Below are 21965 nucleotides of genomic sequence, written 5' to 3'. Positions count from 1 at the left end.
CCAAGACCCCTCCCCCTTCCTCGCCTGCTCAGTATATTCCCCTTCCTTTGGTGGCTCGCTCTCCCCCACCCTCACTCACTTTCACTGGGCTGGGGCAGGGGGTGAGGGCTCTAACCGGGGGTGTGGGCTCTGGGGTGGGACCAGAAATGAGGGGTTCAGGGTGCGGGAGAGGGCTCTGGGCTGGGGCAGGGAGTTGGGGCAGGGGAGTGAGGGCTCTGGGATGGGGGTGCAGGTTCTGGGGTGTGGCCGGGGATTGGGGCACGAGGTTGGGGCGCAGGCTTACCTCCAGCAGCTCTCAGTCAGCGGGGGGGGGGGCTAAGGCAGGCTTCCTGCCTGTCCCGGCACCATGGACCGTACTGCACCCCAGAAGCAGCCAGCAGCAAGTCTGGCTCCTAGGCAGAGGTGCGTAGGTAGCTCTGTGCGCTGCTTTCACCCACAAGCACCGCCCACCCCAGCTCCCATTGGCCGGAAACCAGCCAATCGGAGTGCAGAGCCAGTGCTCGGGGTGGGGGCAGCGCACAGAGCCCCATGGCCTCCAGCCTAGGAGCCAAATCTGCTGCTGGCCGCTTCCGGGGTGCGGCGCGGTGTCAGAACAGGTAGGAAGTAGCCTGCCTTAGCCAGGCAGCACCGCTGATGGGACTTTCAATGGCCTGGCCGGAGCTGACCGGAGCTGCCAGGGCAGTGGCGGATTTAGAGTTATTGGGGTCCTGTGCTCACCTTCATTTTGGGGGCCCCTCCTTGGGACCCAGCCAAGAAAAAGAATATTTTCTCATTTCCCATCAGCCCCCGTTTTTCATTCTTTTCTTCTTCGTCTGGCCAGAAGTTAGGATGCAGGAGGGGGCTCAAAGTTGGGGCCGGAGGTTGGGGTGTGGAGCACTTACCTGGGGCAGCTCCCATTTGATGTGAGGGGTGTAGGTGAGAATGTGGGGGGGGGGGGTGTAGGAGCTCCCGTTTGGTGCTCAGGGTGGAGGTGGAGATGTGGGGATGGGTGTGCAGGAGTCAGGGCATGGGGTGTGGGGGGACTGGGTATGTGTGGTGGGTGCAGGAGTCAGGGAGGGCAGGGTGCCAGAGATGTGAGGGGGTGCAGGATCAGGGCAGGGGGTTGGGGGTGCTCCCAGCCCCCTGCCCTGAGCATCTCACGGCAGAGGGTTGGGGGAGTATGTGTAGGAGGAGTGGGGGGGTCCTGCCTTTGCTCCGCCCTGCCCCGATTCCACCCCCTTCCCCAAGGCCCTGCTCCCGCCTCTTTTCCACCTCCTCCTCTATGCCAGGGTCCCTTTTCGACCGGGTGTTCCGGTCAAAAACCGGACACCTGGTCACCTTAGCCAGGCCGCACTGCACCCACCAGGGCCTTATCGCCCCCCGACAACTGGGGCCAGGCCGCACTGCTCCCACCAGGGCCGTACTAGCCACTCAATGACTGAGGCCAGCCCACACCGCACCCCCCAGGACCCTACCTGTGCCCCGACAACTGGGGCCAGACCGCACCATGCCCACCAGGGCTGTTCCAGCCCCCTGACAACTGGTGCTAGGACACACCGTGTCCACCGCAGTCAGACTGGCCCCCCAACTACTGGAGCTGGCCACACTGTGCCTCCTAGGGCTGTACTGGCCCCTGACACCTGAGGCAAGGCCATGCCATGCCCTCCTGGCCATACCGGCCCCTCAACTCTCAGGGCCATACTGGCCCCCCAACAACTGGGGCCAGACCGTGCCATTCACTCCACAGCCATACCGGGCCCCTGACAACTGGGGTGAGGCCGCACCATGCTTCTTGTGGCCATCCTGGCAACCAGGGAGAGGCCATGCCGTGCATCCCGTGGTCATCACAGCCCCCCAACAGGGCAAAAACACTCCATACATCCCGTGGCCATCTCAGTCCCTCCCGCCACCCCAACCAGGGGAGGCCACTTTAGATTTGGTTTTGGTGAGTAGTGAGGACCTCATAGAAGAAATGGTTGTAGAGGATAATCTTGGCTCAAGTGATCATGAGCTAATTCAGTTCAAACTGAATGGAAGGATTAATAAAAATAAATCTGCAGCTAGGGTTTTTGATTTCAAAAGGGCTGACTTTCAATAATTAAGGAAATTAGTTAGGGAAGTGGATTGGACTGAAGAATTTATGGATCTAAAGGTAGAGGAGGCCTGGGATTATTTTAAATCAAAGATGCAGAAGCTATCGGAAGCCTGCATCCCAAGTAAGGGGAAAAAAATCATAGGCAGGAGTTGGAGACCAAGCTGGATGAGCAAGCATCTCAGAGAGGTGATTAAGAAAAAGCAGAAAGCATATAGGGAGTGGAAGAAGGGAGGGATCAGCAAGGAAAGCTACCTTATTGAGGTCAGAACATGTAGGGATAAAGTGAGACAGGCTAAAAGTCAAGTAGAGTTGGACCTTGCAAAGGGAATTAAACCCAATAGTAAAAGGTTCTATAGTCACATAAATAAGAAGAAAACAAAGAAAGAAGAAGTGGGACCGCTAAACACTGAGGATGGAGTGGAGGTCAAAGATAATCTAGGCATGGCCCAATATCTAAACAAATACTTTGCCTCAGTCTTTAATAAGACTAAAGAGGATCTTAGGGATAATGGTAGCATGACAAAGGGGAATGAGGATATGGACTTAGATATTACCATATCTGAGGTAGAAGCAAAACTCAAACAGCTTAATGGGACTAAATCGGGGGGCCCAGATAATCTTCATCCAAGAACATTAAAGGAATTGGCACAAGAAATTGCAAGCCCATTAGCAAGAATTTTTAATGAATCTGTAAACTCAGGGGTTGTACCGTATGATTGGAGAATTGCTAACATAGTTCCTATTTTTAAGGAAGGGAAAAAAAGTGATCCGGATAATTATAGGCCTGTTAGTTTGACATCTGTAGTATGCAAGGTCTTGGAAAAAATTTTGAAGGAGAAGGTAGTTAAGGACATTGAAGTCAATGGTAAATGGGACAAAATACAACATGGTTTTACAAAAGGTAGATCGTGCCAAACCAACCTGATCTCCTTCTTTGAGAAAGTAACATTTTTTAGACAAAGGAAACGCAGTGGATCTAATTTACCTGGATTTTAGTAAGGCATTTGATACCGTGCCACATGGGGAATTATTAGTTAAATTGGATAAGATGGGGATCAATAGGAAAATTGAAAGGTGGATAAGGAATTGGTTAAAGGGGAGACTACAACGGGTCCTACTGAAAGGTGAACTGTGAGGCTGGAGGGAGGTTACCAGTGGAGTTCCTCAAGGATTGGTTTTGGGACCAATCTTATTTAATCTTTTTATTACTGACCTTGCCACAAAAAGTGGGAGTGTGCTAATAAAGTTTGCAGATGATACAAAGCTGGGAGGTATTGCCAATTTAGAGAAGGACAGGGATACCCTACAGGAGGATCTGGATGACCTTGTAAACTGGAGTAATAGTAATAGGATGAAATTTAATAGTGAGAAGTGTAAGGTCATGCATTTAGGAATTAATAACAAGAATTTTAGTTATAAGCTAGGGACGCATCAATTAGAAGTAACGGAGGAGGAAAAGGACCTTGGAGTATTGGTTGATCATAGGATGACTATGAGCCGCCAATGTGATATGGCTGTGAAAAAAGCTAATGCGGTCTTGGGATGCATCTGGCGAGGTATTTCCAGTAGGGATAAGGTGGTTTTAGTACCGTTATACAAGGCACTGGTGAGACCTCACCTGGAATACTGTGTGCAGTTCTGGTCTCCCATGTTTAAGAAGGATGAATTCAAACTGGAATAGGTACAGAGAAGGGCTACTAGGATGATCCAAGGAATGGAAAACTTGTCTTATGAAAGGAGACTCAGGGAGCTTGGCTTGTTTAGCCTAACTAAAAGAAGGTTGAGGGGAGATATGATTGCTCTGTATAAATATATCAGAGGGATAAATACCGGAGAGGGAGAGGAATTATTTAAGCTCAATACCAATGTGGACACAAGAACAAATGGATATAAACTGGCCACTAGGAAATTTAGTCTAGAAATTTAGTCAAGGGAAGCAGTCGGGGCAAAAGATCTATCTGGCTTTAAGATTAAACTCGATAAGTTTATGGAGGAGATGGTATGATGGGATAACATGGGATAACATGGTTTTGGTAATTAAATATTCATAAATAGGCCCAATGGCCTGTGATGGGCTATTAGATGGGGTGAGATCCGAGTTACCCAGGAAAGAATTTTCTGTAGTATCTGGCTGATGAATCTTGCCCATATGCTCAGGGTTTAGCTGATCGCCATATTTGGGGTCGGGAAGGAATTTTCCTCCAGGGCAGATTGGAAGAGGCCCTGGAGGTTTTTCGCCTTCCTCTGTAGCATGGGGCACGAGTCACTTGCTGGAGGATTCTCTGCTCCTTGAAGTCTTTAAATTACGATTTGAGGACTTCAATAGCACAGGTGTGAGGTTTTTTTTGTAGGAGTGGTGGGTGAAATTCTGTGGCCTGCATTATGCAGGAGGTCAGACTAGATGATCATAATGGTCCCTTCTGACCTAAATATCTATGAATCTATGAACCCCATGCTGCATCTCCCATGGCCTCCTCAGCCCCATGACAACCAGGGGACAGCCACACTGCACCTCCAGCAGCTGTCCCTGCCCCTACCGCCTGCGGCCATCAGGGCTGGCCCTGGTGCCCAGGTAAATCCGAGCAGCTGCCCTGCAGGAAATGGAGCTCTTATCCCGGGGGCCAATCAGCTGTGACCCCTGCCCGAGAGGGAACATGGCCCTAAGCTAAACTGAAGCCGTCCCTCATCACACGTCCCCCCATCGGTCCCACACTGCCATCAGCACTCCCGCAGGTTCACACCTTGGCATGGGGCGGCCTGGCAGGGACGCCAGCTCTGACAGAGCCCTGCAGCGCTCACACTCTCTGCACCCACCTAGCAATCCCCTAGTGCTTTTCCCCAGCAATGGGCCAGGCCCAGTCCATCCAGGGTTGGAACCTGCTTCCAAACAGCCGCGCAGAAATCCCACAGACGCAAACTCCTGCTTGTCCAGCCAAGGTGCAAACCACAGCTGGTATCTGCTCCCGCCGTGGGCTCCAGCTGCAGACGGCAGCCTGCTAGCAAATGGGGCAACAAGAGCCACCTGCGCCAGGCAGAGCCTGGCCAGGGAGCCAGTTACAACCAGACTGGGCTAGAGCCATGATCACCTCTCAGGGTAACCAGCCCCCGGCCACTCTGTCCGTGCCCCCAACCATCTGCAAGGCACGTTCTCACCAACAGACACTCCCACAGCCTGGCTCCCTGCCTCCATGCCTTCCAGCGCTGTTACACCCCAGCCCTGAGAAGGGCACGGCAGCAGGGGAACCCCCAGTAAGATGCCACCAAGTTAAAATTCTCCACTCATGGTGGGCCAACGATGCCAAGGAGCCAGCCATGGTGGAGCCAGCTTTCACCCCTCTGTAAACGAGAGGTGGTTGGAGGGGAGCAGCTTCCACCCCTCGGGACAGCCCCTCCAGGACTGGCCTCTGAGCTCTGCTAACCCCGCCCGCAAAGCCATTATCCCTGCTGAAGCCCTGGGGTGGCCCTTACCTGTGCGTGTCTGGCTGCCGTCCATGGGATGGTGCTGTGAAGATGGCCCGGTGGGGAAGCCTCTGATGGACTCTGCTGGAGCCTGGTGGGGTGCAGCGGCAGGGGATGGGCTGGATGCCAGAGCAGCAGGGTGAGTGACGTCTAGAGACCCACAGGTGAAAGAGAAAGGGTCATGTCAGAGAGCCGACGCCACAGTGCAGGCTCACGCACCAGCGCCCAGCTGCATCCCTGGTGGCTGGGGCAATAGCCACTGCAGCCAAGGCAGGCATAGCGTCTTGACGGGACCCTCGCCCTGGGGAGGAAGCGCGTGACCCAAGCTCTCTAAAGCAGGTGCAGAGGGAGGAGACCGGACATAACACAGCCCCCGGGCCAGCCAGCCGGCATCTCTGCACTCTCCATAGAACAGCCCCTTGCTGACCCGAATCTGAATGGGCTGGGGAAGTGGGGTATTTCCCCGAATTCCTACGGCACCCCAGCACAGATGGGAGATGCACACGCATGGCGAGAGCCTGCCTCATAGACACCCGCTTGCTGGCCACAGGGAGCAGGGCACATTGGACAGCCTGGGCACCGCGCCGAGAGAGGTTCTGCGTGGAATCCTGCAGCGGCTTCCTGGTGACACTGGGCAGGCTGCTCGGAATCTCTGGGCCGGATCCTGATCCCAGTTACACTGGTGTAAACCTACAGCAAGCCCCCTAGCTCCAGCAGAGCCACTTTAGAGTCACACTAAAGTCCAAATCAGGCCCTCCGTGCCTCAGTTTCATAATATGCAAAAAGGAGACCACACAGCAGTACACCTCTCCGCGGTGTGTATCTCTGATCTATAGGGCTTCCCCCCACCCCAAGCCTGGCTATGGAAAAGGGCCGGTGCTTCGGCTACGAACCCCCCACAGCAGGCCCCTGTTGACCGACTCAGGCTGCGGGCCTCTAACACTGCAGTGTAGATGTCTGAGTGTGGGTAGGGTGGGCCCCAGATTCCTCCCCACTTGCGGGGTTTCCATTTTACAGCCCCACAGCCTGAGCCCCATGGGCCAGCTGCGCGCATCTGCAGCCTGGACATCCCCACTGGTACGCAGAGCACAGTGCCTTTCGCAGGGGAGGGGGGAAGAGGACTCAGCTATGCCTAATGGGGCGTGGCTGTCAAGAGGCCCAGGCAATTGGGAGGCAGCTGTGGGTAATCAGTGTCCCAGCAGCTACTCCCAGGGGATGGGCCATCTAGGTGCCACCAGCCAAGTGCACCATTGGGGTGTGGCTTGTGAAGCCCTCTAGCTGCCCTGCACAGCCCCTGCTGGTGTGCTCCAAAAGGTGCCTAGTGCACGCAGCCAGAGGCCCCTTTAAGGCACACTAGGTACCTTTTGGAGCACACCAGCAGGGTCTAGGCAGGGCAGTCGGAGTGCAACACCTTTTAAAAGTCACAAACCCTCTGGCCTGCTTTGCCGTGCCACGTAGACAAGCCCCAGGAACTCCTCCATCCCCTTTGCTGGCTTTGCAACTGCCGACAACCCAGCCTGTCCAGCGTGCTCCCTCTCCTAGCGATACCAGTAACCCCTGAAATTCTGAGAACCAGACAAAACTACCATGGAGAGAGCCAGCTCTCCAGGCTTTCTGTGTCCCGCTCTCTGTCCACTCTGTGTCCTGCTGCATGATGGAGGCCAGGCTGGGCTCTCAAAGCTGGAGTGCACTGGTAATCAGTTCACTCAAGCTATTTAACACATTTGTAAAGGCTACAGGGGTTCCTCCCACAGCTCTAGCCAGCCTGCAAAGTTTGGTGGCTCCCCCAAGATGTTAAGTACCTCGTGTTAATTGGCAGTCAATTAATCATCACCAGGTCCAGAAGCCACTGAAGACAAGTGCCACCTCCCTTCCCTCCCAGCCAGCTTCCCTGGTGTTTGGGGGCAGCTCTTCACACAACCACCCAGGGGAGAAAAACAGTATTTTATAGGATAACGTGGTTGAGTGGCAGGGGACTCCAGGGCCAGAGGCAGCCAGGGAACAACTTCAAACAGCCTCGATTCCAAGCTGGCAGCATCCCAAGAATTCACAGACGTCTGACAGCACCTTAAGATGCTTCAGAGGGAGGAGCTGGAAGGGTCATTATGAGTGAGGCGATGCAGCTGTGTCACTGTCGTGCTTACGCGGGAGAGCGCGCTCTCCCGTCAGCATAGCTAACCCACCTCCCCAAGAGGCGGTAGCTGTGTCGGTGGGAGACACTGCGCTGTCTACACGGGAGGCTAAGGTCAGTATCACAACGCTGCGCAGAGGCGTGAAGAATCCATGTATTTATACCGACAATGTCTGTAGCATAGACCTGGCCTGAGCCAAGTGTTGTTAAGTCCTGCCCAGAAGCACAGAAACCCCCCTAGAGGGAACATCTGAGAGCGTAAGTAACAGATAACCCAGAGAATGATATGCAGGGATTGGGGCAGAGTGAGGGAAAAACCCCAGTAAGTGCCATCAGCCTTCAAGGGCCACACACCTGCACGTGGCTCCCTTGGGCTGGCAGTAAGACAATGCCCGTGCGCTCTTGCTACGTACATACAGCCTCAGGAAGGGTTCTAGTTCCTTCCCCAGGATCAGTCCCTCTCAGGGGGTGCAGGGGAGGAGTGAAGAGGGCTCAGCTGTGCCCAGTGGGGCGTGGCTGTGACATTAGCCAAGAGGCCCAGCCAATTGGGAGGCAGCTGTGGGGTACCCCAGGTACCCCCGTTGCTCTCAGCGGCCCTGCACAAGCCTGGATCCTTTGTGACCCACTGGCCGTGGTGGGGAAGGGCTAGTGTGCTGCGGGGTGTTATTTTATTTTGCAGAAGCCAGTGGCAGATGGACTAGCTGGGATGGAAGCGTCATGGGGCTGCCAGAATCAAAGACTCATCGCCTGTGGCCTGGAGGTGAGCCCTGAGACACTGTGGGGAAGGGACCAGGCTCGGGACACTAGAGACCAGTTCCTGTTGCATGCCTGGGTCAGCCCTGAGAGTGCACAGAGGGCTCGGGGCAGTCTCCCCATTCTGTCAGCCCCTACCTGGGCACAGTCCATGGGATACAGAATCGCCCAACTTTACCTGTGAGGCGCCGGGATGGCCGCTCGCTGCGATCCCCCTGGAGCTGGCTGTACTCGCTGGTGGCATCCCCGGCGGAGCAGGCCTCTGGGCCGTCAGACAGGAAGGAGGTGCTGCTGTTGGAGCGGGGTGACTCAGAGAGGGCACGGCTGCTGGATGGGGTCTCGCAGCGCTCCTGGAGCTTGGCCTGAAGGGTCTCAATCATCCTCTCCTTCTCCCGGAGCTCCTTGCTCAGCCTGGGAGTGAGCACACGTCAGCCCCGCATCTACATGTGCGCACAGTGCCCATGTCCCATAGTAGGGGTGGCCTCGCACAGCGCACTGAGCCTGTGCGTTCCCCTGCCCCCTCTCTCTACAGGGTCTTATGGCCTTGTCTTCAGCACACCCGGCTTCCCACTCACTCTCAAGTATCTGGGCCATCCGCCCACATGGGCCCCTTCCTGCTCTCATGAGGGTGTTCCTCACTAGAGGCCCCCGCACCCTGAAGTGAAAGTCTTCAGATGCCCTGTCCCAGGGTCCTGGGCATGGCCAGGCCCATGCACATAGGGGCGCAAAGGAGACAGCTTTGCAGGTATTAGCGTACGTGCCACTAGCCAATGTCTCCCTTGGGCTGGGAATGGGCTCCACCGGCCTATCTGCTCAGTCTTACGGGGCTAGTAGAGGAGGGGCAGCTCTGCACAGCTGGAGAGCCCCGGGAGGCCCTCAGACTCCCCTTTGCCAGCAGCCAGTCAGCGAAGGAGAGGCCGGTGCCCTTTGCTCTGCAAGGCAGCCTGAGCCCCATGCAGTGTGGCAGGCACCCTGCCAGAGCAGACATCCCAGGGCTCCCTGGAATCACCCATGTGGCTACCTGAGCGCCACGAATTCATGTCCAGTTTTATCCTCCACGTCAGAGCGATTCCCTGAAAGCAAAGCCAGAGGGTTCTTGTCAGGGGTGGAGGGCGGCACAGCACCAGCTCCCCTTGGGCCCCCATGCCAGAGCACAGCACCCTCCCTCTGTGACACCGAGAGATCACGCCCCCGTCACCGAGAGGCCATGCCCCACTCCGCCCAGCACCACCGACGAGGACAAGGGCTGGCAGTCTGACGGTGTTGGGGCCTTCTGCCCCCTGCGCTCCAGGCCAGCCATCCTCGGAGGAGTGGCCATGCAGCTACACTGGACCAGGGCAGCGCTCCCCATGCCAGGGGGTAACCCCCCATCTGTGGGACCCTGGCCCGCAGCCAACTCTCAGCATCTCAGGCCTCACCCTCCGGCTCTGCCCAGCAACACCCTGACATGGGTGGGGCGCTGGAGAGATACAAAGGGACCTTCCCTGGCACATGCAGGGAAATGCTGTTGTCGGCCAACCATGAAGACAGCAATTGCCGGAGGAGGGCAGATGGGGCTAGCGCAGTCTCTGACCATGGGACACACTAGTTGCTGCAGTGGGCAATTATGGGATAACAGGCCCTTGAGGGACTTTCCTTCCAACCCCGGTCATTCCCCAAGGTAGGCAGGCCCATGTCCCCTCTCATGTAGTATTAAGATTAGCCCTGTAGCTGCGGCTGTTCTCTCTCCATATAAACATTCATCCTTTGGGGAATCCTCCTAAGCTCCTGGCCTCAAATGAGATCTAGTGGCAGTGAGTTCCGCCAGCTAGTGGTGCCCCCAAATCGGCATGCTACTCAGCCACGCACTGCTGCTCAGCTTGCTGCTCAGCCTCTCGGCCAGCTGGCCACCTTGGGCCAAGTGCTCCCGAAAGCTCTGGCCCATGTAGTAGTCGATGTCGGTGCCTCGGAGAAGCTCCTCGAAGGATTTGACGGTGTCCCTGAGGTGCTGGGAGAGCAGGTGGCACACGCTGCGCCCCTCCCGCATCTTCTGGCGCAGGTGAGAGAGCTCCCGTGCTTGGGCCTGGATCAGCGAGTCATATTTCCTGCCAGGGGAGAGGGCAGGAGAGTTAGCCAGCCAGAGGGGGAAGTTAGCTGGGCAGAGAGGGCGGGGGGAGGGACGGCACCCCAGCTTGGCTGCTCTCAGACCGTCTCTCCTCAGGGCAAGCAAGCTGTCAGAAGAGGCGCCGGCCTCATCTCCAGACAGCTGAAGTCTCCACAGCCTCTGGCCTGTGCAGCAAAGGCAGGCAAAGCAAGGCCGAGAACAGTGCCCTGCCCGCCCTGACACTCAGCCTCCTGCTGGCAAAGGGCCAGGCCCTGAGGTCCCTAACCCTGAGACACAGGCCCGGGCGGGGGTGCAGGTTCTGAAGGATCCCTCAGCGGCTGCCCGAGGGCACTCGCTCTGGGCATGGCTGTGGAGAGCAGAGCCCATCGCCCGGAGATGCTCTCACCGCCCCAATGGTTCTAGCCATGCTGAGTCTGTGCCAGGTTGTGCCTCCCCTTTCTGGGCCTTTCACCCGCTGCCTGCTGGAGGGGAGGATGCCAGAGTTAACTGACACCTGCCCTGGGTGCATGGCCCACATGGCCAAAGTCTCAGCTGCTGTAACTCAGCATCACTTCCTGGAAGCCATGGCCAGCTCCCTGCAGCTGAGGGTCTGGCCCGGCAGGCCTGTCCCCCTCCACCTGCTCTGGAGTCTATCTACTCCCTACCCTGGCCAGATGGCAGAGCGCAGCTCCTCAGGCAGCACCCCTCCTGCCCGGGGCCCAGGCAGCTGGGCCTCCAACAGGGACACCCTGTGGACGAGCCATTTGAGATCTCTGCTGGCCTGGAGCGCAGGGGGGCAGACGGCCCCAACGCCATCAGACTGCCAGCCCTCGTCCTCGTCGGTGGCGCTGGGCACCAGCTTGCGGAGCTGCTCGGCACCCGAGGCGCAGTCACTGGTGCTGGAGAAGGAGCGGGCGCGGTGCTGCAGCCTCTGGAGTGCCTTGTTTGAGTTCTGCAGCTGCACCTTGAGCTCCCGCACATGCTGTTGCAGAACAGCAACGTCTTCCGACTGGCCCCAGCACAGGCCCTCCCGTGGCCCCAGCCGGCTCAGCTCCTCCATCAGGCCGGCCTTGCTGAACACATCCGGTTCCTCGCACTCTGGGGAGGGAAAGGAAGGCCTGAGGTCTCAGGGTGCCCAGCCCCTGCTGCTGGGGGTTTAAGCCCCATGGAGAGATGGGCCAGAGGGATTTGTGAGAGCAGGAGAGCCACACACAGGCCTCCGGCGGAGGGACTGCCTGGCACCAGGGAGCCCCGGGCAGCACTGGGCTTAGGGCTGGGTAACATCACTGCCACTGCAGAGCACCAGAGAGATTTTCTGTAGGTCCCACAAGATGAGCAGCTTGTTTTAAAACAAACTGCCGGTAACCAAGTGGTGAGGGTGCCTGTGCCGGTGGGCTGCTGGGCACGGGACGACACCGGGGGCAGAGCTCCAGGGACTGGGCCCAAAGGCTGCCATCTCCCCCCAGCCCTGCCCCCTCCCCACTTGCTCCTTACCAGGGCTGGGGGTCTCCTCCCGGTCGGCCTCATTTTCACTCCTCCCACACGTCTCGTAGCCCAGATCCTGGAGGTCCACCTGCACCTGCTTGTTGTCCTGCTGCACCGAGGGCTCGCCTGCTGGGGCAAAGAGCCAACATGGCAGCCTTGGCCTCTGGCGTGAGTCCAGTGGGCCTAGGACCCCATAGGGGCTCTGCTGCCTGCTGGGAACACGCTGCCTCCTACCTGGGGCAGGGGCTGCGTCTGTTCGGTGTTTGTGCAGCGCCCAGCATAGCAGGGCCCCAGCCCAGGGATAGATAACTGTAGTGGAGTCCCACAGACCAAGGGCCCCACTTGTTCTCCCTTGGCCCCAGTACAGGCGACTGCCGCTCCACACAGCTCCGTTCCAGACTTTGTCTGTGGTTCTGGATTTTCTCGCCCGCCTGGCCTCAGCCCAGCTCCCTGGGATGCAGGAAGGACAGGACCCTGACTGTCCCCGATGCAGAGGGAGAGGGGACCCCAGTGCAGCTCTCCCCCTCCCCCACCCGCCAGCACCTGGCGTGAGACCGACTCACTGAGCAGGGTCCTGTACTGCTCCAGCTGCTCCGCCTGGGCCCGCACTGTGGCCTCTGACACGGCCAGCTTGTCCTGCAGCTCCTGGTTGCGCTGCCGGCACTCAACCAGCTGCCCCGACGGCCCTACCCCGGGCTCCACCAACCGTTGCCAGCTGCCCGCAGGGCTGCCCTCCATCTGCTGGGAAGGAAGGAAGCAGTGACACAGCCGCTGGCCAGCCCCCTCCGCTGATGCAGCTGGAACAATGAGTGTGTGAGTCACCTAACTAACCCCTGGCCTTTCCCTCCATCGCCTTCCTGCCCCACCCATTCCCTCAGGCTGCAATGGGGTGGGGGGCAGCCCCAAACACAGTACAGGCACCCAGGACCCATTGCCTCCCCTCACCCGCCCGGTGAGAGCTTGGGGTCCGGAGCCAAAGCTGGGGGCAGAGTCACTGGCAATGAGACAGAAGAACAGAGTGCACAGACAGACAGGGGACAGGGCACAGAGGCAGCAGACAGACACACGGACAGGGGAGAGGGCACAGAGGAGGCAGACAAACACACAGACTGAGGACAGGGCACAGAGGCAGCAGACAGACAGAGGGGACAGGGCAGAGAGATGGCCCACGTGGGCAGCCTCTCCTGAAAAGCCGGCTGCCCTGGCAGATGCAGACGGGGAGCAGGCTCTGTGGCAGGTTTGAGCTCTGCAAGCCAGGGGGAGTGAAGGCAGCTCTGCTGCGTCATTCTGATCACTGGGAAGGAGCCTGGGCTGCCCCAGGTGCTCGTATTGCCCTCCCTTTCCCCCAGCCCAGCTGGCCAGGGAAGGTGGCATGAGGTTCCCTTTTACTGCAATGGCTTCTAGTTCAGGGGCACCCAGGGCTGGCTCCATCCCTCTCGTGGCATGGGAAGCCAACAGGGAACCAGAGAAGGCTGCCCCCTGCTGAATTGGGTGAGGCTCCTTGCTGAGGGCTGAACCCTCTCCCACTCCCAGCCCCTTAAGCCAAGGGAGTTACCTGGCTTGTGCCCCTGTGAGCTTGGGGTGGTCCCAATTCCACCACCTGGGACCCAGGGCAGGGCCTCTTTGCTGGGTCCTCCTGGAGCTGCCCCTCCAGGGCTGGGCGCTTCCCAGGTGCCACCCCCATCTCTGCCCGGAGCTGGTCGATCTCCGTGGCCATGCCGGTGATGAGCTGGGGCGGAAACTTGCTCTTGCCCTCCAGGCAGTTCGGCACCAGCTGGTCCTTGAGGAGGGTGACGACTGTCTCTGAACTCTGCAGCTTCTTGCTCTGGGTGTGCAGGGCCTCCCTGGTCTCCGCCTCCTCCTCCCAACCCTCTGACAACGGGGCTTCCCCCAGCCGCTCCTTCAGCTCTGCGGTCTCCAGGCACAGACTCAGCAGGGCTTTCCTGCAGGGGACACAGGGGCTACCGTCAGCATGGGGAGCCTGAAATGACCCAATCCCAGAGCAGCTCCCCACGTCTCCTCCCCACAGATCCCCCAGCCCAGAGAGGGCTGGAGAGTTCCTCTTGCCCTGTTCTCTCCAGACCATTGATTGCCCTCCATGCTGCGTTGGGAGGGGCACTGGGCAGCTGCACGCCAGGCCAAGTGGCTGGCAGGACTCCTGGCCATTCCCAATGCCCCTGCAATGATCGTTGCCTGGCCTGGCACCCGACCATATCCCCATTCTCTTCGCATCTCTCCATTGGTTCCCCCGTCTCCATCACACACAAACCATGGTCCTCCTTTTCGCAGCCTCTCCCCAGCCACCCCATCATCCCAGTCAGCAGCAAACCATCGCCTCCCAGCTCTGCTGTGCCCAGGGCGCCAGCCGCCATCGCCCACGTGTTACATCTGTGCTGCCCCTCGCCTGGGAGATGCTTCCCCCCGACCACCTGCAAAATCCCCCCCCCCCCCCCCCCCAGCTGCTTTCGAACCCTCCCTTCAGGATCCGCACTGCCGTGACCCCTGCAAAGAGCCAACTAGCCAGGCCAGTGATGAGCGGAGCCCACTGCCCAGTTTTGTCTCACTGGCTCCTGGTTCTCCCCAGTCTGTGTCCAGCTCGTGTCTCCTGTCTGATATGTAGCTTGGCCGCTCCAAGGGGCAGACACTGACTCTGTCTGTGTCTGGACAGTGCCAGAACCATGGGGACCTGGGCCACCACTGAGCTCCTAGGTGCTAGCACAATACAGATATTAATGAAGGGGAGCCACATGGTGCCCGACAGGGAGCAGCTGGAATCCCTCCCCAGGATGCCCCCCAGGCACAGACTCTGGCCCCTCCGCACTCCACTGAGGGCCCCACCCTCCTCCCAGCAGCACAGCTGGCTCTTGGGTGCAGACCAGCCCCAGCCCCTCCCAGCCCCAGCCCACCTCTGCCCCCACATGCCTTTTGCCACGGGGACGTGCTAGGCAGGAGAGCGAGGTTGCCACACAGAGGGGTGGCGCAGTGCATGGAACCACTTCCTTTCTCCACTGGCAGCGAGAGGTGGAGCACCACCGGGCTGGAGCCAGGAGAGAGGCCCACGCCCTCTGGAAACTTCTTCAGGATCAGGAGGCTGTAGTGCAAACTATGGCCCAGGCCCGCAGGCACCGGAAGAGAGATGCGCTGTGCAGACGTCCACATCGCCCTCTTCTCTGCAGCCACTGCCCTGGGCCTCAGCCCATATTGCCCTGCCAGCACCCTGTGTCTCCCCTGCCCACAGATCCTCCCATTTAATTGTGATTCATCCCCACCTCTCTCCCCAGCTGGCCAGGGCTCTACGGCTGTCAGCTGGACATTGCAAGTCTGCCAAGTCCCTGGGGGTTTCTGTGACCCGGGACATGCTCTGCCAGGCCCCTGTAGGTTCTGTGACCCAGAATGCCCTCTGCAGTTCTGTGATTTAGGCCATGCCATGTTTGGAAAGCTTTAGCCCATAGCTAAGTCAGGGAAGGGGGAGGTTTCGCTGACATAGGGGATGTCTACACTGCAGTCAGACACCCATGGCTGGCCCGTGCCCGCTGATTCAGGCTAAGGGGCAGTTTAATTGTGGTGTACAGGCTCAGGCTGCAGTCCAAGCTCCTAGACCTTCCCACCTCGCTGGGTCCTAGAGCCCAGGCTCCAGCCCAAGTCCAAATGTCTACACTGCAATTAAATAGCCCCTTCGCCCCAGCCCCTTCACCTGCATCAGCTGGCATGGGCCAGCCTGGGGTGTCTAATTGCAGTGTAGACATCCCCTAGTTAAAGCAGTGAAACCCCTCTAACATGGGCGCAGTTATCCAAGGACAACAGGAACACAGTCCAAAACAGAGCTTGTGGGTACAACCAGGACCCCTCAGTCAAGTCCTTCTGGGGGACAGGGAGCTTAGACCCGAGCCCTGGGGTTCCCTGCGTTCCTCCACCCAGCCCCAAACTGAAAACTAAACCCCCCCAGCAGGCTCCCTTCTGCAGCCTCTGTTCACATTCCTGGGCAGAGGTGTTACCTCCCCCTCCCGGCTCAGGTTACAGGCTCTCAGGTCTCCCATCCCCAGGGCACGTTCCCAGGTCAACACTCCCCCCTCCCTTCTGCGTCACATCATCACAGACATCCCCTAGTTAAAGCAGTGAAACCCCTCTAACACGGGTGCAGTTATCCAAGGATAAGGAGCTGTGTAGCTTATTTCACTTGGCTTATTTCACTGAACCAGAACACACCACGCCAGTGTAAGCACAGGATAACTGTGGCCATACTGGACAAGAAGAGGGCATTATAACATCTTCCCTGACTAGTACAAGGGGCAGTACAGTAAAGGCCCAGTGAAAGTATAGCTGCCCTACTACTACCTCAGTGTGAACTACTGAAGGTTATTGGTTTCAGAGTAACAGCCGTGTTAGTCTGCAAAAAGAAAAGGAGCTGTAGCTCACGAAAGCTTATGCTCAAATAAATTGGTTAGTCTCTAAGGTGCCACAAGTACTCCTTTTCCTGAAGGTTATTGGATATGCTTGGCAGCCAGGAGGGGTAGCAAGCCTAAAGAAAAGGCTCCTAAGGGGTGTATTGGAAACTGCTTTGGGTGGAACTGGATTAGGAGTTGGAATACGGGATGCTACTAACCTAGAGGTATTGGCAAACAATGGAAATCCCATCAGTGCATCCTTATCAAAATTAGGAATGGGGCAACAATTATTTTCTAAAATACGGCCAGTATGGCAACAGCAAGGTAAAAAGGATTTATTACTTTTAGCAGAGGCTATGGGAACTGTGATAAATGAAGTGGGGGGAGCTCCCTTTTATTAACACCCAGCCAGCAGCTGTAAATCCCTCTTTGTAGCTGTTCTCTAATTGCTCTACCTGTAAAGGGTTAAAAAGTCTCACTGCGATGCATAGGTAAAAGGAAGTGAGTGGGCACCTGGGCAGAAGAGCCGATGGGAAGTCTAGAACTTTTTAAAATTGAAACAAGACTCCCCTTTTTCTGTCTATGGTTGTTCTCCCAGAGAGGCAGACAGGGAGCAATTATGCTGTGAGAAGCTTGGGCCAGGTATGAAAAATCATCAGTATCATACCTAGAAACTATTAATCTAAAACCCCAGATATGTAAATGGATCAGGAAATGTCTAGGACAGAGGAGGGGGCAAACTATGGCCTGCCGGCCACAACCAGCCCACAGGACCCTTCCCTCTGGCCCCCAGGCAGCATGATGAGCGGGGTGGAGGCTAGCCCTGGCCCCTCCCCTCTGCTTCCTTCCCTCCCTTGTAATCATAGTTTCTCCAGCACCTGGGCAGCATGGCTGCAGCTCCAGCTGGGCGGCAGGGCTATAGCGGAGCCAGACCTCGTACTCCAGGGCAGCGAGGTCAGGGAGAGTTCCAGGGGGGAGGTCAAGGGGCCTGGGCCCTGCTGCCAGGGCCAGGGGCAGAGCAAACCAGGGCCTGCCTCCACCTCCAGCATGCTTGGCCCCTGTCCCCAGCAGCCAAGCCGAGACAGGGAGCGAGCCCTGCCTGACTGCCAGGGAGAGCAGCCAAACGAGCAGGGGAAATGCACTGGGAGAGGACTGAGCCCCCCTTTCCCCTACCCCACAGGTAACATGAGGCAGGGGGCCCCAGAGGGGCAGTCAGGGGGTAGGGAGCAGGGGAGATTGGATGGAGGGGTCCCGGGGGGGGATGGTCAAGGGGCAGAGAGCAGGGGTGTTTGGATAGGATGTAGGAGTCTCAGGGGACAGTCAGGGGTAGGGAGCAGGGGGGGTTGGATGGGGGTGGGAGTTCTGGGGGGCTGGGATGGGGGCGGGGGCCTTCCCTACCTGGCCCTCCATACAATTTCTGTACCCAATGTGGCCGTAGGGCCAAAAAGTTTGCCCACCCCTGGTCTAGGAAGACACAGTTAGGTTTCTCCCTTTTATTTCTTTATGGCTTGTGGATTCCTCTGTGCTAACCCCAGGTGCTTTTGTTTTGCTTGTAACCTTTAAGCTGGACCTCAAGAAAGCGATTCTTGATGCTTAATCCTTGGAGTTGTTTTTTTTTTTTAAATCTAGCAAAAGCCTAAATTCCCAAATGTATATTCTTCTTTTTTTTATTAATAAAATTTACCTTTTTTAAGAACAGGATTGGATTTTTGTGTCTTAAGAGGTCTGTGCACATGTTGTTTAATTAGCTGGTGGCAACAGCTTATTTCCTTTTTTTTTCCTTCTTCTTCCCCAGCTCTTCCCTGGAGTGAGGGTGAAAGGACTCGAGGGTACCCCACAAAAAGGAATTCCCAAGTGCGCCTTCCTGAGTTCTCAAAGGGGTTTTGCCAGGCCCGCCCATATGGGGGGGGCAAGTGGGGCAATTTGCCCCAGGCCCGCCCATATGGGGGGGGGCAAGTGGGGCAATTTGCCCCAGGCCCTGGGCCCCGCAGACAGGGTGGGGGCAATTTCGGCGACAATTCGGCGGCCGGTCTTTCAGTACCACTCTTCCTCAGCAGCGGCACTTCGGCGGCAGCTCAATCACTCCGCTTCAGCCTTCTGCGGCAATGCGGCGGCGGGTCCTCCTGTCCTCTTCTTTCTTCGGCGGCACGACTTGGGTTTTTCTTTTTTTTTCCTTCGCGGCTTGGGGTGGCAAAAACTAACTTTTTTTTATGGAAGGGGCCCCCTGAAATTGCTTTGGCCCAGGCCCTCTGAATCCTCTGGGCGGCATGGGTTTTGCACTTGGGTGGTGGCAGCATCTACCAATCCAAGGTCAGAGAAAAGCTGTAACCTTGGGGTTTAATACAAGCCTGGAGTGGCCAGTATTAATTTTTAGAGTGCGTCAGGGCCCTCACCTTCTGCACTCGAAGTGCCGGAGTGGGGAACCAGCCTTGACAGGAACAATTCAAGAAAATGTGTCCTTAGCATTAGCCTGTACACAGGCCCAAGGAATAAGTCAGCAATTGGTTGTCCAAATGATTCAGGAAGGCAAGCAAGGAAATTTGCTTTTGGAAATAAAGTTGTTGTTAGAAAAATGTTACAGGATGGGAAAGACAATTAATGGCATGGTGCAAATTGGTAAACTTTACACTGAATAAAGACCAAATGGTTCTATGAGCATATGTAGTAAAAGAACACCCCTGTCTAACTACTGATATATATCCAGTTGTACCCCTAAGAATCCCGCTAGCAAAAAAATTTGGTTATGTATTCCGCTGATCATCATTCCTGGGCATATAAAGAACATCAACAATGGAAAACCATTGACATGTTTCAGTGTGTGGCCCATGAAAATTTGGGATGTGTGCGTGAGGATCAAAATTTACAAAAAAGAGATCAATGTTTTTATGCTCAAACCAAAAGGGACACAAAGATGTACATTTGATATATTCATTGAACAAAAGTCAGTGTTATATATGCAGGAAGGGGATGTGTTTGTGTTAGGAATCACTGTGCAACGGTAGTCGTATAGTATAAGGAATTGTATTTTATGACTTATTTAGTTAATAGATGTTTTTGCACTATTACAAAAATTGTAAGTTGTGATTCTGAATACTATGTTTCCTTGTGGACTGTAAACTACTTAAAGTTTAAACCACAGTTGTATCACAATGTAACACCTGTAACCTTAGAATTGAGGTTCATATAGCCATGAATAAGACCATGATAAGGAAATGGTTGGCCCATCCTGTGTTATATTCACATCTACAACATGTTGTGCAGACAGGAAAGCAAATATGTATTGAAGTACCGCATGATAATACAAAAGTCATCCAGGAGCTGAAAACTATTGTAGATGCAGGAGACCACTCTTGCTGGGAAACACTGTTAGGGTGGTTGCCTACTGCAACTGGTATGCTAAATATAGTGGTTCACCCCATCGTGGTGATCATTGGAATCCAGTTGGCTTGAATAGTGAGCATAATAGCTTTGGCTTGCTGGATGAAGAGAACTGTTCAGAGAATACAGGAAGCTGGCATACAAAGTCAAATAAGGCCCTTGTTAATTATACCCAGGAGGCAAGATCAAGCTCAACAGGTCTGAGTGCTGGACTCCTGTAATAGTAATGATGGCTTTGGTAAAAGTGTCATTAAGGGGAGGATTGTAAGGTCTGAGGCCTTCTTCTACAGTAAGCAGCAGCAGCCACATTAGGAGAGCAGCAGCCATGAGCTAGGAAGCAGAGAGTCACATCCTCACATTCTATCTAAATTACATAAAAACAATGTGAAGGGCTGTTAAGGAGGCTCCTATCCTAATAGTACCAACCATCGCCAGACGAAGAAACAGATCTTAAGAAAACTTTGTTTGATGCATTCTACCTGGCAAGGAATCACTTATCAACAGCTGTGATTGTGAAATCTCTATTTTCTTTATTGTTTGACTTTACAGTCCCCACTTCTCTATTGTTTATCTGTAGGTTCCCTATCTGGTTCTTTGATTGTTTCTGTCTGTTGCATAACTAATTTTACAAAATTTAAATCAACTAAGGTGGTGGGGTCTGATTGGGTAAAGAACTGTTTTGTAATGGGCTAGGATGGGTGGAAAACACTGTTCTGTGGGACTTCAGTTTAAAATGATTGGTTAAGGCAGAGCTAAGCAGGACTCAAATGTAACTATATAAACTGGGGTCCAAACAGAAGTTCTCTCGAACCTAACCCCAAGACACAGCCCAAGATCAGAGCTGCCACACTCCAGCTTCTGCACAGTGTGATTGGCAGGGTGTAGGAGTCCCCGGATGACCTGATCCTGACTGGCCACCAGGAAAAGTTTGTCTGCCTTATTGGGAGTGGTGAGCATTGTATGCTTAGCATGTGCATTCTGTTTTGGTGACTGTTAATAAATAGAGGTTAAGGCTATTCCTGTGTAAGGCTCTTTCACTGGCAACAGGCCGCACAAACCCACAGAAGATTAGGCCCTGAGCTCTAGGAAATGGTTATAGGCAGGTGCCTTTTGCCGGGAGCCCTAGGAAATGGGTAAGGGTGGGGGTGCCAAAATTAGCTAGGTTATGCCTTGAGCCCACAGAAGGGTAACGGTGAAGTGCCCTAAAGTGTGAGGGTAACACAGAGTCTTGCTCTTACTCCCTCCTTGCTCTGCAGCCTGATGCCCTCACATGCTCTCGTGACCCCAGGCTCTCATGCCCAAATTGCATCGGCCTGTCCTACCTGATGGGAGAGAGAGATGAAAAACCAGCTTCCTCCATCAGAGTCTTCAGTTCCCACAGCTCCCCTACCACCTTCGCCTTCTGCTCCAGGAGCTGCTGGTTCTTGGCTCTGACGCGGAGGAGCTCTGCCTGCAGGCTGCTCTCCCTCTCCAGGGGAGCCAGGGTGAGGAGATCGGGTTGCACTGCCTTGGCCACCGGGCTCTTCTCAGGAAGCCCTTGGCTGGTCTGGAGGGGAAGCATGGTGCCATAGGAGAGGTTATTGTGAAGGGTTTATGTGTCACTGAGCTGCCTGGGGCAGGGCTGGACGGTGCCCAGGGAGGCCTTTAAAGCACTGACCCTGCAAGCTGCACCCAAAGGCCTTTGGTTCCTGCTGGATTTCTTCACCAGGCCCTGGTTCTCAGCTGATCAAAGCAGACAACCTGACTCCCAGCTGTTTAGCAATGAGCAAGTCTCAGGTCAGCTGCACAGCTCCAAGATGATCTGCCCTGGGTCCTTCCAGGAGCTCCCCTGGCCACCCCACTCTGGCCGAGCTCTGGCAGCACCTCAGCAAAGCGGCGCATCTCTTGGACTCACCTGCTGGCTTGCGGGTCTGGGCGGCGCCTCCCCCTTGATACCTTCAGCACTGACGTCCCCGGCGTACTCCCGTCCAGGCTGACCTAGCAGAGACACCAGGCTGTGAAGCACTCAGAGTGAGGACAACCCAGGCTCTTCCAACCTCATCGGCGTTCCCACTAGCCCAGCCACTCTGCAGGCACCCAGTGTGGAGAATGCCGCCAAGACCCCACAGTGGCTAGAAACAAAGGACTGAGCCAGGCCACTTGCTCCCACCCTGGGACATGGCCCCACTCCCTCCCTGCGCCAGGCACCCCCATATGGCTCTGGAGGCCTGTCCCTGT

At 55.9% G+C, this 21965-nt stretch overlaps 1 protein-coding gene across 8 annotated transcripts in view; it reads right to left on the bottom strand.

Annotated features, from left to right (window-relative positions):
* PDE4DIP (phosphodiesterase 4D interacting protein) overlaps nt 1–21965 on the bottom strand; it is a 152576-nt gene that overhangs the window by 14993 nt on the left and 115618 nt on the right. For 6 of the 8 annotated variants that reach the window (XM_048861884.2, XM_048861887.2, XM_048861881.2 and 3 more), the window contains 10 exons: nt 21643–21725; nt 21071–21294; nt 13541–13928; nt 12549–12726; nt 11995–12111; nt 11166–11598; nt 10266–10501; nt 9439–9490; nt 8596–8828; nt 5543–5683 (listed from right to left, as the gene is read on the bottom strand). In XM_048861884.2, coding sequence (XP_048717841.2) covers nt 5543–5683; nt 8596–8828; nt 9439–9490; nt 10266–10501; nt 11166–11598; nt 11995–12111; nt 12549–12726; nt 13541–13928; nt 21071–21294; nt 21643–21725 — 2085 coding nt within the window. Of the gene's footprint in view, nt 1–5542; nt 5684–8595; nt 8829–9438; nt 9491–10265; nt 10502–11165; nt 11599–11994; nt 12112–12548; nt 12727–13540; nt 13929–17976; nt 19882–21070; nt 21295–21642; nt 21726–21965 lie in introns of those variants that run through there. The other 2 variants (XM_048861882.2, XM_048861888.2) reach the window with 2 other exon arrangements.

Source organism: Caretta caretta, chromosome 8 (genome assembly GCF_965140235.1).
Source record: "Caretta caretta isolate rCarCar2 chromosome 8, rCarCar1.hap1, whole genome shotgun sequence".
Taxonomy (NCBI): Eukaryota; Metazoa; Chordata; order Testudines; family Cheloniidae; genus Caretta; species Caretta caretta.
The sequence above is the reverse complement of the archived record's forward strand: the minus strand, read 5'-3'. Positions and strand labels throughout refer to the sequence as shown.